The following is an 18,159-nucleotide window of genomic DNA, read 5'->3' as shown; positions in this document are numbered from 1 at the left end:
TCTTCTCTTGTGCTCCCTTTTTCCCTTACCCGTGGCAACGTCTAATATGTTCTCCATTTAATAATTTTGTCATTTCAAGAGTGCTATATAAGTGGTATCATATAGTCCTGTAACTATTTGAGATCTGCTGTTTTTAACTCAGCATAATTCTCTGGAGACTCATCTGGGCTTTTTGCTTGAATTAATAGTTTGTTCCTTCTTATTGCTGAGTGGTATTTCATCACATGGGTGCATCATAGTTTAACCATTCACTGACTGAATGACAGTGGTGTTCCCAATTTCAGGCTGTTGTGAATAGAGCTGCTATATACATTCATGTACCGGGTTTTGGTGAACATAAATTGTCATGTCTCTGTGATAAATGCCCAAGAGTGTAATTTCTGGGTAATATATTAGTTGCATGTTTAGTTTTCTAAGAACTACCAAACTATTTTCAGAATGGCTGTACCATTTTATATTCTCATCAATAACGATGAGAATATAAAGTGATCTAGTTTCTTGCCAACATTTTATGACATCACTTGCTTTTTTAATCCTCACCCAAGGATATGTTTATTGATTGGAGAGAGAGAGAGAAAAGGGCTGGGGGGTCAGAGAGAGAGAAACAATTGATGTGAGAGAAACATCCGTCAGTTGTGTCCCATATACACCCTAAACGGAGATGGAACCCACAGCCTAGGTATGTGCCCTGACCTGGAGTCCAATCTGCAACCTTTTGGTGTTTGGGATGATGCTCCAACCCACTGAACTACCCCGCCAGGGTGATACCACTGTTTTTTATTTAAGCCATCGTGATGGGTGTGTCGAGATATCTTATTGTGGTTTTAATTTTGTTGAACCTTTTTTCAAATGCTTATTTGCCATCTGTATACCCTCTTCAGTGAAATATCTGTGTCTCTTGCCCATTTTCTAATTGGATGATTTTTTTTTATTATTGAGTTTTTATAGTTCTTCATATGTTTCAGATACTAGCCCTTTATTAAATAATGTTTACTAATATTTTCTCCCAGTCTTTTAAAAAAATTATTAATTGCCTTATTTTTTAGTAGTTTTAGATTTATAGAATAATTGAGCAGCTAGTACATAGTTTCATGTACCTGCCCCACCCCACTCCTACCCACCCCATTTTTGCACACAGTTTCCCCTGTTATTAACATCTTTCATTAGTGTGGTATATTTGTTACATTTAATAACCAATATTGAAGATTATTATTAGCTATAGCCCCTAGTTTACATTAAGACCCACTCTTTGTGTTATCCAGTTCTGTGGGTTTTACAAACGCATGATGACATGTATCCAGCATCACAGTTTCATATAGAAGAGTTTTATTGTCCTCAAAACCTCCTATGCTTCACCTGTGTGCTCTTCTCTTTCCTCCCCCTGAGCAACCACTGATCTTTTTACTATCTCCGTGGAGTTGCCTCTTCCAAAATGTCATGTGGTTGGAACCATACGGGATGTAACCTTTTCAGACTGTCTTCTTTCACTTAGGAATAGACATCTAAGGTTCTTCCAATGTCTTTTTGTACTTGATAGCTCATTTCTTTTTATTGCAGAATAATATTCCATTGTATGGGTACATTGGTCTGTTCATCCATTCACCTGCTGATGGACATCTTCGTTGCTTCCATTTTTTGGTGATTATGAATAAATCTGCTGTAAGTGTGCATGTGCCAATTTTGTGTGGTCATGACTTTTCAACTCAACCTGGGAGTGCTGTTGGTAGGTGTTACAGTGAGACTGTGTTTCCCTTTGTAAGGAACTGCCAGGCTGTTTCCCAGATTGGCTACCAGCAGTGAATGAGAGTTCCTGCTGCTTCGGCATTGTCAGCTTTTTGGATGTTAGCCACTTTACTAGGTGTGTAATGGTATCTCATTGCTGTTTTAATTTGCAATTCCCTAATACATACGGCATTGAGCATCTTTTCATATGGTTATTTGCTCTCTGTTATACACCTTTAATAAGTTGTCTGTTCAGATCTCTTGACAATTTTTATTTGAGTTTTTCATTTTATTAGTGTTGTTTTAGGAGTCCTTTATGTATTTTGGATACAAGTCATTGGTTAATATTTGTGACTCTTTTCTCCCAGTCTGCAGCTTTTCTTTTCATCCTTTTAACATGGTCTTTCACAAGCAAAAGTTTTTAATTTTGGTGAAGTCAAGTTTATCAGTTTCTCCTTTTGAGGATCATGCCTTTGGTTTCAAATCTAAGAATTCTTTGCCTAGCCCTAGGCCCTGTAGGTTTTCGGGGGGGCGGCAAGGTTCTTAAGAGTTTTATAGTTTTATGTCTTACATTTATATTTGTGGTCTGTTTTGAGTTAATTTTTGTGTATGGTGTGAGACAGGTTGAAGCATATTTTTGCCTGTGGATGTCCAATTGCTCCAGTACCTTTTGTTGAAAGGGCTGTCGTTCCTCTATTAAAATGCTTTGTGCCTTTGTCAGCGATCATATTCGTGTGGGTCTATTTCTGGACCCTCTTCGGTTCCACTGATCTGTATATCTATACCTCACCAATTCCACACAATGTCTATTACTGTAGCTATATAATAAGTCTCAAAATTGGGTAGATTCATTCCTCCAACTTCATTCCTCTTTTTCAAGGTTGTTTTGACTATTTTAGTTCTTTTTTCCTTTATGTATACATTTACAATAATACTGTCTATATCTATAAAATGTCTTCCCACACTTTTAATAAGAATTGTGTTAAACCTATGTATTAGTTTGGGGGAAATCGACATTTTTACTGTGTTGAATTTTCCAATCCATGAACATGTTATCTCTCTACATTTCTGATGGGGGACCCCCCCCCCCAAAAACGGAACTATCTTCTGGAAGGCAGGCCCCTTGTAGTGCAGGCTTCCCCTGCTAAGCAAGTATTCTAGTGATCCATCTGTATCAGTGTACCAGCTGGTGTGGTTGTGAGAGGCTCATTTGGCTTCAGGGGAATTTTTTTTTTAAGACTCAGCATATTTGCCCATTTCATGATGAGTGATTGACAAGTGCACCTGCCCACACTGTACTGAGTGTTCAGCAGCTTTTGAACAAAATGGACATTTCTCCACGCCCCACCCTCCATATTCACCTGATCTCGCCCCAAGTGGCCGCCTTTTGTTTCCCCTAATGGAAAAGGTCCCCAATGGGAAATGTTCTGCCATTGTGGAAGAGGTGAAACAAAAAAATGGCAGAAGCACTTCAATGACTTCAAAAACTGTTTTTGAGCAGTGGAAAAAATGTCTCTGTAGGTATATTGCATCAATGGAGAGTACTTTGAAGGTGACCTAAGTTTAAACATGAGAGAATAAGTACACAATTTTTTATAAATAAATTCCAAGTATTTGGGGGGGGCCCACTGTATTTAGATCTTTCATTTTTTCATCAACATTTTGTGTTTTTCAGTGTACAAGTATTTTATATATTTTTGGGTGATTGTCAAGTATGGTATTGTATTGTTAAATGTTAGTGCCTGTGTGTTCATTACTAGCGTACGTAGAAATACACTTGATTTTAGTATGTCTGTCTTATTTCCTGTGACCATGCCGAACTCATTCATTCTCAGAGCTTTTTGTTTTGTTTGGGGGGATTATCTACATAGACAATCATGTCATCTACAAATGGGCAGTTTCAGTTCTCTCTAATCTCTGTGCCTTTTACTTTCTTTCTTTACCTTATTGTGCTGGCTCAAGGTGCCAGACTGTGTTTGAGAGCAGGTGTCTTGGCCTTATTTTCAGTCTTAGGGGAAAGCATTCGGTTTTTCATTATTAAGTATAATAAATAAAGTTTCTCAGCTAATGCTGTAGGTTTTCTTATTAAGGAGGCTTTATCACATTGGGAGAAGTTCTCCTCTATTCCTGTTTTTCTGAGAGTTTTTTTATATCATGAATGAATGTTGAATTGTTTTCAAATGCTTTTTCTAGATCTTTTGATATGATCCTGTGACTTTTCCCTGAGTTTTAGCCCATTACTTTGGTGAGTTATATTACTGACACTTTGAATATTGAGCTAGCCTTACAGCTCTGAAATAAATACCACTTGGTCATGGTATATAATTATTTTTTGCTTCTATCTTGTTAAGGATTCTATTTGCTTATATCTTGTTAAGGATTTTTGTGTATTCATGAGGGATATTGGTCTGAAGGGGCTTGTCTTATTTTGGGGGTTCAACCACTGTCTACATATACATGGCTCCCAAATCTGCATCTCAAGCTTATTTTACTTTTCACTTATTTTCTTAGACATTTTCTATCTTGATATCTCATAGGTACCTCACAGTCAACATGTTCAGAACAACTCATTTTTTCCCTCAGCCTTTTTCAGGGAAAATTTTTTTCCCTGAGATGTTTTTCCTCTCAGTTTATGACACTCTTCCACCCAGTTAAAAATGAGGAATTACCCTTTTATTTTATTACCATTTTATTAAATGACTCTACCCTTTCTCTCACCTCCACAATTCAATTCCTGCTCATTTGAGTTCCCAAATGGCTCTCACGTTTTGCCTGACGTCTCTGTCCCTTGTACCTCATTCAGCTCTGGTCCTCATTATTTCTCATCGGGCTACTGAGAGAGGCTTCTGATTAGTACTGCTTCCGGAGTTTACTTTTCAAATTCCTGTCTCCTCTAGTACCTACCACTGACTGCATTATTCAGTAATACAGCTTACTAAGCACAAGCAACTGCCGAGCACTCGAAGTGTGCCTAGTCTAAACCGAGGTGTGCTGTGTGAAGTACAACTGGATTTTGAATACTTAGTGTATAAAAAAAGAGTGTAAAGGTCTTATTAATAATTTTATATTGAATAAATGTTAAAATAGCATTTTAGATAAATAAAATACTAATTTTACCTGGTTTTAGTATTTAAAATATGTTTACTGGAAAATGTAGTATTACATATGTAACTCTTCCTTCAGCTTTTCATGTGGCATGCTCCTTCTTATTACCCAGGTATCAACTTAGAGACCTTTTCTACGTGACCACTATCTAAAGGGATTTTTCCAGTTCTCGTCATATCACTGTGTTTTGTGTTCTTCATAGTGCTTTTCACATTGTCTGAAGTCATCTTGTTTATTTGCGTATGCGGTAGTTATCTAAGTAGAAAATTTCATTGGGGCAGGAAATATCTGGCATAGAGTAGGTGTTCGTTTACTGAATGAATGGTTCTACTCTGTTTAATGTGGCTCTCTCAGCCTGGTAAACCTGCTTAACTAAAGTTTTAACCTACAAGACATGGCTCACGCAGCGCCTCCTGCAGGAAGCCTCCCCTGATTGTTCCCCAGAAGCCTGGTTTATTGACTACTCCTCTGAGCACAATTCTACAATTGCACTTATACATTGTTTATATTTACTTTTTATCTTTTCCTCTTTTACACTTGGTCCTTAATAATTTTTCAGTACATCCCCATTCTCTAAAGCATACCTGGTTACCCAGTGGACATTCAGTGTATATTTGTTTAATCAAGAAGTAAACAAATTTTTTTTGGAGTTAATCTTAAGTATTTTAACTATATAATGTATACAGCTTATAGGTAGGCACTCAGTAAATATTTGTTGAATAGATGAATTCCTTTTTACTGTTTTCCTTTTTTCACTATGAAACAATATAGCAACATTAAGGCTTGTTTAAATTATTTATTAAATATTACCACTCTAATAGCAACTATTTTTCTTAGCCCATTTTCTTTTTAATTATACAAGTAAAACATAGATATATATATATCACTGGAAAAATAAGATTCAAATAATATAGAAGTACATAAAATTTAAAGTCCCATTAATAATCTTATTTCTCTCAGGAGCTATAATCACTTCTGTCTTTTTCTATAAACATGATTTTATATACAGCGTGAAATAATATGTATGTAGTTTTAAATTATATTTTTATATGCCTGAGAAATGTTTCTGATGTTATTACTTTATAGTTTTATGGAACTGTTTGGGGTTTTTTTTTCTTTTTCTTTTTTAGAGTTGAGATGGACTTTGAGAAACAATGCTGTGTAATACAAAAATATTCCTTGGATAAAGGTTCCTGTTTCTAGCTTCCTCATTTATCCTTAGGTCTCATGATTTCCATTTTTGTCTCAATCATTTTGAGGTTAGAATTTCCTATAATCACCAAGTTGGAAAGAGACAGAGTCTGGATTTAAACCCAGGTCTTCTAAGTTCAAACCAGTTCTTTTTCCATTTACTATCTCTCTAACCTTCAGCTTTCTTAACTGTAAAACAGGAATAATAATGCCTGTCTTGCCTGCCCTGAGGATGAACATGGTAGTCACTTGAGAAGGAGAGTCAGTACATGGGACCTCACATATTCACTAAGATCCACTAACGGTCAGGGAAATACCTATATCCATTAATTTTCAGAAGAAGAATTAATCTCTTAATTCAGTGGTTTGATTTTTTTTTAGGTCATAGGAATAGAACTAGGATTTGCTAGATGCCAAACCCATACAGTTTACCTGTATATCTTTGGGCTTTGGAAATGATGTCCAGTCTGTGGCTTGGTTTCTTATGTAATTCCAAGTTACAGCTAGTAAATTATGACCAGAGTAGGAAGGTTTGGGTTGAAAAGAAGACTATTCACTTTTTCTTCACACATTGCCGCTTTTTTCAATTTTAAAATGTCCTCCCTGAAATATGGTTCAGAGTGACTTCCATGTGTAATTTTTCTGGTTTCTTTCTTAGCACTTTTCCTGGCATGTTATTTTGCTTTATCCTTCCTATGATGGCTATGGGTGCAAAACTCTAAGAACCTTATTTTTATTTGTTCTGTATTCAGTAGATGCCATCACCATAAATATGTCCAGCATGAATTATGCTTCTAACATGGCAGGTATGTAATAGAAGTTTAGGGGTAGAATAGCAATGACTTGATTTTCTGTGATTCTGAACATCATTAAAGTAGGCTACCAGAGTTAGCCAAGAGAGAATTAAATATAATTGCTTGCCTAAAGTGATAATATTTTTCTAGCACATGTACTGCATATCAATGAAGGCAGATGATTTCAGGGGGAAGCAGTCCTCATTTGGGAGATGGAAAAGATCAAATAAGGGTAATAATTAAAAAGAGACCCAAATGTAGCATATGTAGACCAGGTGTATGCTGATCATTGTTTGAAGAAGCCCACAAGATAAAACACTACTTATTCCAAAATATTCTGTAAAATTATTTAGTTTTCTAAAAGTCAGTAAGTCCTTGTGTATGTGTCATGGAAATTTTATAGAAATAATATGACCTTAGAAAGAAGGGAGTCACTTGACCCATTGTACCATTTTAAGAATTTTACTCTAAGGAGAGGATTTGTATTTAAAACCTAAGACAAATAAAAGAAAATTAGCACATTACTTTTAGCTTTATTTTTAATTCTTTATTTTTACTCCCCCCACCAAAAAAATCTTTTATACAGTAATTTGAACTCAATGATTTCAGTAATTAGGAAAGAATAATGAGCTATCAAGGAATAAGACGATATTACCTGTTATCTTTTGCTTAATTTATCTTTAACTGTATTCTCATTTCATTACTTTTTCTTGCAAACAGAATAATGGCTTATTGTTGTGTAAAGTTAAGCATTAAATTTATAAAGAGTTGCACATATAATCTACAACTAAGTCACTTGTCTTCATCTGTTTGTGTTGATCTTGTTTTGGAAATAAGAAAATTGTGTGTATTTTGTTAAGTTACTAATTTACTTTATTCTTTGCAAACCATAGTAGATGAGTTATAGGATTTTTTTTTAAAGATTTTATTTATTTATTTTTACAGAGGGAAGGTGGTGGGGAGAGAGAGGGAGAGAGAGAGAGAGAGAGAGAGAGAGAGAGAGAGGGAGGGAGGGAGAGAGAGTGAGTAGCATCAATGTGCGGTTGCTGGGGGTTCTGGCCTGCAACCCAGGAATGTACCCTGGCTGGGAATCGAACCTGGGACACTTTGGTTCCCAGCCCGCACTCAATCCGCTGAGCTACGCCAGCCAGGGCCTGAGTTATAGGATTTTTTAACGCAATTATGATGCTTATAATTGAACTATATCAGAGTGAAATAAACATATTTCAGAACACATCCAACTAAATGTAGATAAGAAATGTTTTGTTAGGCCTTTTAAGTTGATGATTCATATGGCACAGTGTTATATTATAAATATTCAACACAATTTGCTTGTTTTCTTGTTATCCTCATGTGAGGGTATGTTTATTGATTTGAGAGAGTTACACTGATGTGAGAGAGAAACATGGATCAATTGCCTCCCCGGGGTCAAATCCACAACCGGCGTATGTGCCCTTTGGGTGTATGGGATGACATTCCAACCAACTGAGCCATCTGGCCAGGGCCAGCCCAATTTGCTTTTGATGAAAAAGTTTTTGTGGAAGTAATTTAAACTTCAAAATGTACTTGCATTCAAACTTCGCTGCTCATTAGAATCACTTGTGGACTGTTTTAAAAATATTTGTTTCTGTTCCTATCACTGACTTTCCAGGACAAGAAGCTGAACAGTAGTGTGCTGGTTTATGTTTAACACACCAGTTCTTGGGTGGGAGTGCTGAAAGGGAGCACTGAATTGCAGTGCTTGCAGATTTCCGAGGTGTGAATTCTTCCACCATGGCCAGTTTCGAGCTATTAAGATGATAACATTGAATGTTGGGAACAAGTAGTAACATTGTCTAGTGTTTCCATCATATAGATGCATAACCTATAAGAATAATGATAGCAAAATTTAGTAAAATAATTAGGAAGTGATGAATTTTGAGTGTTTGTGTTTGTTTTAATAACTGTGTTTATATAATTTAATTTTTAATAATGACTGTGTTTAACAACCAGCTTACAAGGTTTCTGAAAATTTAACCATTGGCTCTCATGAGCTAGGACAAACTGACTTACACAACACTGGAGGTCTGAGATGTTTTTTTACCAACTAATTCTGATGCAAGCAACCTGCCAACCATTTATTTTTCTAAACTACAGACCTGATCCTAAGGCCCAAGAAGGCGTTCCACTGTCAGACACAAAATGTCTTTTCCACCTCATTTCAACTCATACCCATTCCCTGCGCCTTCTGTATTTCACCTGTGCTGGATTCAGATTGCCTGCAGCTTCTCACGTACTCCTTGCACTTTCCCACCCTCATGCCTTTTCATTATCTTTCTTCAGCCTTGGATGGCCTTGACTCATCTGCCTGGCTTTTGCAGCACTATTTATTTATCCTGCTAGAAATAACTCAAATGCTACTTCCTCTTATTTCCTACTGTTGGAAGCATTCCAATTCTCCTTGATGTTCTCATAGTCCTTTGTTTATAATTCATTTTGAGTTCAAATTTATCATCAGTAACAAATGTTTCACTTACTAGATTATAAATGGCCAAAGGGTGCATTTGAATCATACTGTACTTAACACTTTAATACCTGAAAATGATTAATAACACTTGTTTATTTTAATAGAAAGCATTGTGGATAACGCATGATACATCGTTTACTTTCTATGCCTTTGGGAAATTAACCAACATTTAAACTTTCTTTGAATTAGATGTTTTGTATCTTTTTTCCCTGCTGATTAAGGACCATATTAGTAGTTATATACCTATGTCTTGCACCTAGAGAACATGAATAATATGATGGCTCTCGAACTTAACAAAGAATTTCATTAGGGAACGTATGAAGCACTTAAGTTGGGGAGAAAGGACTAAATTGTATAAGTACATTTGCAAATTATTTCTATTATTCTAATAAAGCATACTTTATATTCTCAGTAAAAACCAAAAGTCACTTTATAGTGTTCCAAGCATAAAGTCACATTGGGCTTTTGTATCACTAACCTCTGTAAGAAGCAAAATATCATGCCTTGCTTTGCAGTTTGAGAGAAATTTGCTTTTATATATGTCCTTAAGGATAAATTTCTGGTATTTTATTTAGAAAATTATCTGATTGCCATCACAGTAAGTATTGACAAGAGCTAAGTGTATGAAAGAAATGTTCTAAAGTGAAAACAATCCAGGAATGTTTTGAAGCAAAGGCAGTGCATTCCTCGTTAGTGGTGTTCCATGTTTTTCATTTTTGACCCTAAGCCGCCACCTGATGGCAGAAATTAAAATGACATCTTTCGTAATATTAAAAACCTGCACTGCAATTATTTGGATTTTTGTGTATTCAGCAAGAGCCTCCAAAACTCCAAATGCACATTTGTACAAATTTTATGAGTTTGTCGACTAGTTGGGACTTCAGGGGATTCAGATTTTTTTTTAATGTTTGTAAGACAATGATCCTGCTAGTGAGATTTGTTTAGAATCTTACCACCTATCTTACTTCTTTTATGGGACTGTATAAAGACTCTGTTCTTTAATCAGTTTTATTTAATGAAGAATTGTACACGAATCAGTGTCCCAGGTTTGATTCCCAGCCAGGGTACATTCCTGGGTTGTAGGCCATAACCCCCAGCAACCGCACATTGATGTTTCTCTCTCTCTCTCTCTCGCTCTCTCTCTCTCTCTCCCCCTCCCCTCCCTAAAAAATAAATAAATAAAAACTTAAAAAAAAAAAGAATTGTACACGAATCTAGTAATTTTCCTTTTCTCTTCCCTTTCTGCAGAACGAGATCACTCAGACACCGTGGTGTTCTTTTACCTGTGGGTTGTCTTTTGTATCATCAGTTCCTGCTACACCCTCATCTGGGACCTGAAGATGGACTGGGGTCTCTTTGATAAGAATGCGGGAGAAAACACCTTCCTCCGAGAAGAGATTGTGTACCCCCAAAAAGTATGTACGGTGCTTGTGTTTGTTTAATAAAACAAACAAATAAAACAAGGTATATCACCAGCTAAATTCTATTGCAGTGTATACCTAACTGCAACCTAATATATTTAGAAAAAATAACTTTACTAAAGAAATACTGATTCATGCAGTCAGCAAAAACATGTCAGTTGTTTACTATATGCTGGGCATTGTAGAAAATGAAAACAAAATAAAATTCTAGCTCTTATAGAGGCCATGAACTATATTATAATCAGATAAGTAAATAGATTGCGATGCAGTATACTAAAGACTAAAATAGAGAAACAAATAGCTTACTATAATTTATGATTTGTTTGAATATGCAATTCTTTCCACTCAAATGCCCTCTCTCCCCTTTGACTTACAAATTCTCTTTCCTCCCTTTTAAAAGTCAGTTTTAGTGTTACTTTCTCTAAGAAGCCTTTCTTTTTTTCTCTAAGCATATTTAGTTACTCATCCTATCCCATTGTACCCTGTGCAAGAGTCATTATAGCAGTTATCACTGTGTTATCATTATTGTATTACAATTATCTGTTAGGTGTCCCCGGCCCCCCTGCATAGTATAGCAGACTTAATCTTTGTGGGATGAGTCTGTAAATACTTGACTGAGTGAGCAGTGCTGTGAAGGCACGGGAAAGGGAGTGCCTGGCTGCGTGGTGCATCGAGAAAGCTGCTGCTTTCATTTATGTCAACCAGCTGTGGTTAAAGTGCCAGTTCAATCAGAAAATAGATGGATAACTCCTTAGGAATTATTTTAGGATTTATGTATATATGAATAACAACATGAGAGAATGAATTTAAAAGTCAGAAAAACCAGAGTATCTTTACTCATATGTTGGAAGAAATTAAACAGTAAACTGGGAATCTTGGTAAGTGAGTTGTAATCTGAGCTCCCTCTATAGCTGCATTACTCTAGGTAACCATACTATGGTGTTTTCTCTTCTATAAGGCAGGTGTTATCTAGGTTATCTCTTGATCCCTTCCCAGTTTGAAAATTCTGTGATTGGGAGAGAAGTATAGGTTGGGCCACTAATATTTTATACTATGTCAGAATGCTACCACTACCTCAAAACGGTACTTTTGTGAATGTGTAATATTCAATTTCTGTGTAGGGAAGGCTGTTTGCAAGTGTGAGGATTAAAGATAAATGGTAGAGTGGGTATAAAGGATCATATGTAGGGTAACTTCAGATAAGCAAATGAAGGCGGAAAAAGGGATATTTGTTGATAGTGATCCTTTTTATGTAAGCTGTAGCAAAAATTTCAGTATGCAAACTTAGAATATATGACCAACATGCTAGACATACTTCCATAAATCTCATTTGAAAAGAAAGTCAGCCCCAACTGGTGTGGCTCAGTGGATTGAGCACTGGCCTGAGAACCAAAGGGTTGTGGGTTCGATTCCCAGTCACAGCACATGCCTGGGTTGCAGGCCAGGTCCCCAGTGGGGGCACATGAGAGGCCACCACACATTGATGTTTCTCTCCTTCCCTCCCTCTGTGTAAAAATAAATAAATAAATAAATAAAATCTTTTAAAAAGAAAAGAAATTCAGTAATGGTAAGCAGAAATCAGAGAACAGACATGAGCTCAGGTAAAAATGGTCATTTGGTGCCCACCAAATGTATGTGGCTTCCTGTTCCTTCTGTGGTTCTTGCCTGACTGCAAGATAGAACACATTTATATTTTATATGTATTGCTTAGATGAACTGTTTGTATCTTTATGTAAATATTATTAATCTATTCCTCCTTTTAAATAGTTATAACTTACTGTTTTCTGTATAATAATACTAGTGAATGGGATCTTTCAACCAATTTCTTATTAAAATTTTCATGATCCTAGAAAATAAATTACATGCTTTTTCTACATCATAATTTGCAAATGTTCTGGGTAGCCACAGCCCTTTCAATTTTGAAAAGGTAAATAGTGGAATAAAAATCATTCCACTTAAAAAGGGAAAAATCTATTTGTGGAGTCCAGTGGAGCTTCACTTAAAAATTAAGAACGTGGCTCTAAGAACCTTGAAATCAGTTCCTGGGGATTAACAGTGCATAATACTGAGCACCACACCCAGTTCCAGGAAGAATTTTGTTATTTAAAGAGCTAATTCTGAAATTAATAATGAGCAAATCCATGAATCACAGTTCTGCTCTATTGGCAGTTTATGCACAGCTTGGCTAGCTGACACTGGACTCCTAAGTACCCGGTAGCAGTGCCTGAAAGAATTGGTTAGTTGGGTGCCGTCTTCCCCTTGTAGAAATGGACGTTCCTTGAATTCAACCATGTTTGTGAAACCCAAGCTTAATTTCATCTACTGATATCAAAAAGCAAGGCAAAACCTCCTTCAAATATAGGGTAAAGCAGTTAGCAAATAACACAGTTAATAAATCTGTTAATCTTTTCTAATATTAGCTATTGAGTCATTAGCATATCACATGCATGTTAGAATGTCATCTCAATCAGACTGAGGATCTCATCTGGCTTGTATTTCTTGGGTCTAGAAGAGAGCCTACTGTACCATATGGGAATGAAATATATTTGTTAAACGGTCACTGAGATTCAGTTAAGCTTCATAATGAGTAAGTATTATACCCTTCAAGACAATAAAACTAAATTTTTGAAATCTTTTTAAAATATAAAATAGGATAAAACTCTTTTTCTTCTTGAACTTGTGCTCATTGGTGAAGTGTATTACCAGTCTCATTGCTGTTGTAGGTGTACTTATTTGCGTGAAGCATGACGATGGAGGTACTCAATTTCCTTGTTATTCCTCAGGCCTATTACTACTGTGCCATCATAGAGGATGTGATACTGCGCTTTGCTTGGACTATCCAAATCTCAATTACCTCCACGACTTTGTTGCCTCATTCTGGGGACATCATTGCTACTGTCTTTGCTCCCCTTGAGGTTTTCCGGTAAGCAAACTACTGAAAAGTTTATCAAAGATGCTTTTTACCTAAAAGATGTCTGAATTAACATTTATTAAAAGTTACACTTGAAAAACTTAAATTTTACAACTTTTCTCAATGTTACCCTCAGAGCTGGAAAATCCTACAAGACTAAGAGATTAAGTCTTACAAAGTTAAATAAGTAAGGATGATGACATATAAGCTTTTTCAGAATTGGGCTCCATCAGAAGGGCCATGAGTACAACTGGGGAAGCAAAAAGTCTCAGAACAGAAATTAAAATCTTTTGAGAATCATTTTTTTGTAAATTTGTCAGTCTTAGTTTGTCAGCTCAACGTTCTCACTAGACAAACAAACAAAAAAAATGCTAGATAATATTTTAAGTCTTCCTAAAAACATCAGTGATCTGACAGGATAGCCAAAAATCTAAGTGAAAGCAGGTACCGCACATAAGCAGAGCCCTAAAGTCAATTTTGCGCTAAAGAAATTTGCCAGAAAGACTTGAGATTCAATCGTGGTAACAGTTCAAATTTTAAGCTAATGACATGGCTTTAAGTATCACATGGTTAAAAAATAGAAATACATGAATTTATCATTTTAAAGGAAGATACTAATATACCTTTCTCAGTAATAAAGAAGTAGTCAGCTAACCAACATGACCCAATTGACATATGCAGGGTACTGCATACAACAACTATTAAGTACACATTCTTTCAAGTGCATGTGGAACATTTAACAAAATTAACCATATGTTGGGCCATAAAGGAAATTTTAGAGGATTAGAAATCACAAAAATATACCTGAAAATTCCCAAATGCTTAGAAATTAAGCAGTACATGTCTAAATAACCCATGGGTCAAAGTTGAATTAAAATGGAAATTAAAAAATACTTTGAACAGAATGAAATTGAAAATGTGACGAAAGAAGATGTGGATTGCAGCTAAAGCCATGGTTAGAAGGAAATGTATAGCCTTAGATGTATATATTAGAAAAGTGTACAGCGTAAGAAATTAGAAAAATTTAAAAATCAAACCCAAAAGAAAGAAGGAAGGAAGGAAATGTAAAGAACAGAAATTAATGGAATAGAAAACAAACATTCAATAGAGAAAAATTTACAAAGCCCAAGTTCTTTAAAAAGACTAATAAAATTGATAAAATGTCTAAACAGGACAGATCAAGCCAAAAAGCAAAGTAGGCACAAATTACAAATGTAAAAAAATACTAAAGATTTTTTTAAAGATTAAGATGATATTGGGTAATTTTATGCCAATAAGTTTAAAAATAAAGATGAAATAAACAAATTCCTCAAAAAGCATAGTTTACCAAACCAATAAAGAAGAAATAGGCCATCAGATAGCCTTATATCTATTAAACAAATTAGATCCCTATTAAAATCTTCCCCACAAAGAAAACTACAGACCCGGGGAAGTCTTCCAAATATATGAGGAGGAAGTATGATCAGTTTTACAGAAAGTCTTCCAGGGAAAAGTGGCAATAAAAGGAGCACTGTTGTGTTCATTTTATTAAGCCAGCATGACTTTGATATCTAAACCTACCGGGACATTTCAAGAACACCAGTCTGTCTCCTGTGTAGAGATGTAGAAATTCTGAATGCGAGCTAATGTAATGAATCCAACAATCTATAAAAAGGATAATATATCACAAACAAGTTAGGTTCATTCTAGGAACGTAAGATGAACATTTAAAATCATTTAACATTTAAAAATCAGTCTGCATAACTCACCACATTAATAGAATAAAAGGGGGAAGCCCTCAATATATGCAGAAAACACTGTTGAAATAAGTCAGTACCTATTTATGAAAAAAAATAGGTTATCTACAACAAAGGTAAACAAGATCATGTTTAACGGTAAAACACTGTAAGCTCGCCCCGAGATCAGAAGTGCGATCAGTGTGCCTGCTGTCACCATTTAGCGTCATGCGTGTACGTATAGCTAGTGCAATGAGGCGGGGCAGTGTAAGGGCTAAAAAGGAACAAACAAAGTATAATTACTTACCAATGCCATGACTGCATATGTAGAAACTGAAGAGAATATACAATACAGAGTTTATATAAATGTAAATTAGCATTCTAAAAATGTCACAAACAACTAGAAAATGAAAATTTCAAAAACCATACCATTATGAATAACATCAGAATATATCAACTATGTAGGAATAAATTTAGTGAAATATGTGTGTGAAAATTGACAAGCCAGTTCCATAATTTATATGGAAATAGTAAGGATCAAAAAAGCTGAGACCATCTTGAAAAGAACAAAGTTAAAGGACTTACCCTCTCTAACATCAAGATTTCTTGTGTAGTTACAGTAACTAAGACCATGTCTGGCGTTGGTGAAGCAAAGACAGTGTCCACTGAAACAAAATAGGAAGTCCAAACATCCACACATACATCGACACTACCTAATTTATGACAGAGGTGGCTAAGTAACTGGAGAAAAACAGGTCTTTTAATAATGATTTTGAATCAACTACAAGCATATAGGGGGACGAAAATGAATCTCCTGCAGCAGACTGTATGCAGAATCAGTTTCAGGTGCACTGCAGAGCTAACTAGGAAAGGTAAATCTGTGAATTTCCTAAATGATGACATAGGGGGCTATAAATTTAGGCTGCTTTGGTGTAAGGCAATGTTACATTCTTCTGAGAGGCAATTATGCAGTGTGATCACTTTATAATAACAAGCTGCACACTTACTATGTGCACACTTTTATATGTGTATGCTATGCTTGAACTTAAATACTTATTTAAAAACAAAGCCTCCCAAAAGAAAGAATTATCTTTAAAAAAGTGGCAGTTCAATTGACAGCTGACTTCTCAACAGCAACAGTGAAAGTCAGGAGTCATTAAAATGATATTATTGGTATGCTGGAAAAAAAAAAGTGCTGCCTACCTGGAACACTCAGTAAAAATATGTTTCACAAATGGAGGTGAAATAAAGATATTTTCAGACCAGGTGTATAACATCCTCTGCATCAGGACGGGTGCATTTAGCAGGATGGCCTGATAAAGTAAGGTAGAACCTAGAAACAAAAGTAAACCTGACAGATAAAGACTGAATCTAGGAACAGTGTATTTGTTCTTGTCAGTCCTCTCCGCAAACCATTTGTCCACCCTCCTCCTCCTTCCCAGACTCCTCGTCACCACCAGGCTCTCCCCATCCCCTCATTTCTCTGTCATGTGTGCTGCTTTATAGATTGAGGTTTTTTAGTTAAAAAAATCTCAATTACTTTTTCATTCTTGATTATTTTTTTCTGTAATTTTTTTTTTACTTAACACAGTCCGATGTTCTATCACCCATTTAAAACAAAAGCAAAAAGCCTCCCCCGAATCTGCTTTCCTCCTCCAGCAAGCACCCATTTTTTGCTCTCTTTTACAACAAGGTAAGAGATGTCTGCTTGCTGTCTCCATTCTTTCACTCTGCGCCCGTCTCCCTTTAATTCAACTCAAGTGTTTTCCCCAATACTAAATCAGTGTTGTTAATGATCTATAATAATATCAAACACTTATGTATTACCTACTAGGTACCCGGCACAGTTCCAAGCCCATTACATGAATTAACATACTGAACGCTCACGACAGTCCTGTGAAGTAGGTAGTGACTGTCCCATTTTACTGGCGACACTGAAGCATCCGTTAAGTAACTCATCCAAGGTTATGGTACCTAGTAAGCGGTGGAGCCATGACTCGAATCTAGACAGTCTCCTAGAATGTATGCTCCTGGATCATACGGCCTCTTTACTTTGCTAAATTAAGTTCTCTGCTTATTTTACCTCTCAGCAAAGCACTTTCTTTGCAGGATTTAGAAACAAATACACTCTTCTGTCTTGGTAACTATTCCTTTTCCATTCCTTCACTGGTTCTTCCCCTTCCTCTGTCCTCATCTCTCCTCCACTTACATTGTTCCTAAGCTCAGGACTTGAAATACTGTCTTTTTGTTGTCTCCAGCTCTGACTCACCCTTGAACTGCAGACTCATGTCCACCCTTGGATATCTAATGGCTCTAGCCTGATAGGAACAACCCGGATCTTCAGTAAATGGTGTCACCATATCCCTAGTCCAACACCCAAGACCATTCACATCCCAGAAAGTCCTGTCAGCTCCATCTTCATAAATAAATCCCTAGTCTGCCTGCTTCTCATCACCTCTGTCACTACCACCTTCATTGACGTTTCCATCTCTTCCCTGGACTGCTGCAACAGCTGAGTCTTCCTTCGGCTGTTCTTGCCTCCCTCATATCTGTTCAAAGTGCAGCAAATCCAATGATCTTTTCAACACAAATCATGGCATCCTTCTGCTCAGAACTCACCTTGTTTTCCATCACACTTCACACTTAGAATTTAAACTCTTTACTATGGTGCTGAGGCCCTCTGTGGACCAGGCTCTTTTCTACCTCGCTATCTTCATCTCCTGCCATGTTGGCCTCCCTGTTCAACCCCAGCCCCGCTGACCACCTTCTGTTGTTTCAGCACACCAAAGGCCTT

At 36.3% G+C, this 18,159-nt stretch overlaps 1 protein-coding gene across 1 annotated transcript in view; it reads left to right on the top strand.

The window, feature by feature from the left end:
* XPR1 (xenotropic and polytropic retrovirus receptor 1) overlaps nt 1-18,159 on the top strand; it is a 133,224-nt gene that overhangs the window by 108,592 nt on the left and 6,473 nt on the right. The window contains exons 12-13 of the mRNA XM_028530568.2: nt 10,567-10,733; nt 13,523-13,662. Of these exons, the coding sequence (XP_028386369.1) occupies nt 10,567-10,733; nt 13,523-13,662 (307 nt within the window). The remainder of the gene's footprint in view (nt 1-10,566; nt 10,734-13,522; nt 13,663-18,159) is intronic.

The sequence above is a fragment of the Phyllostomus discolor genome, chromosome 14 (genome assembly GCF_004126475.2).
Source record: "Phyllostomus discolor isolate MPI-MPIP mPhyDis1 chromosome 14, mPhyDis1.pri.v3, whole genome shotgun sequence".
In the NCBI taxonomy this organism is placed as follows: domain Eukaryota; kingdom Metazoa; phylum Chordata; class Mammalia; order Chiroptera; family Phyllostomidae; genus Phyllostomus; species Phyllostomus discolor.
This window is presented reverse-complemented; position numbering and strand designations above follow the sequence as displayed.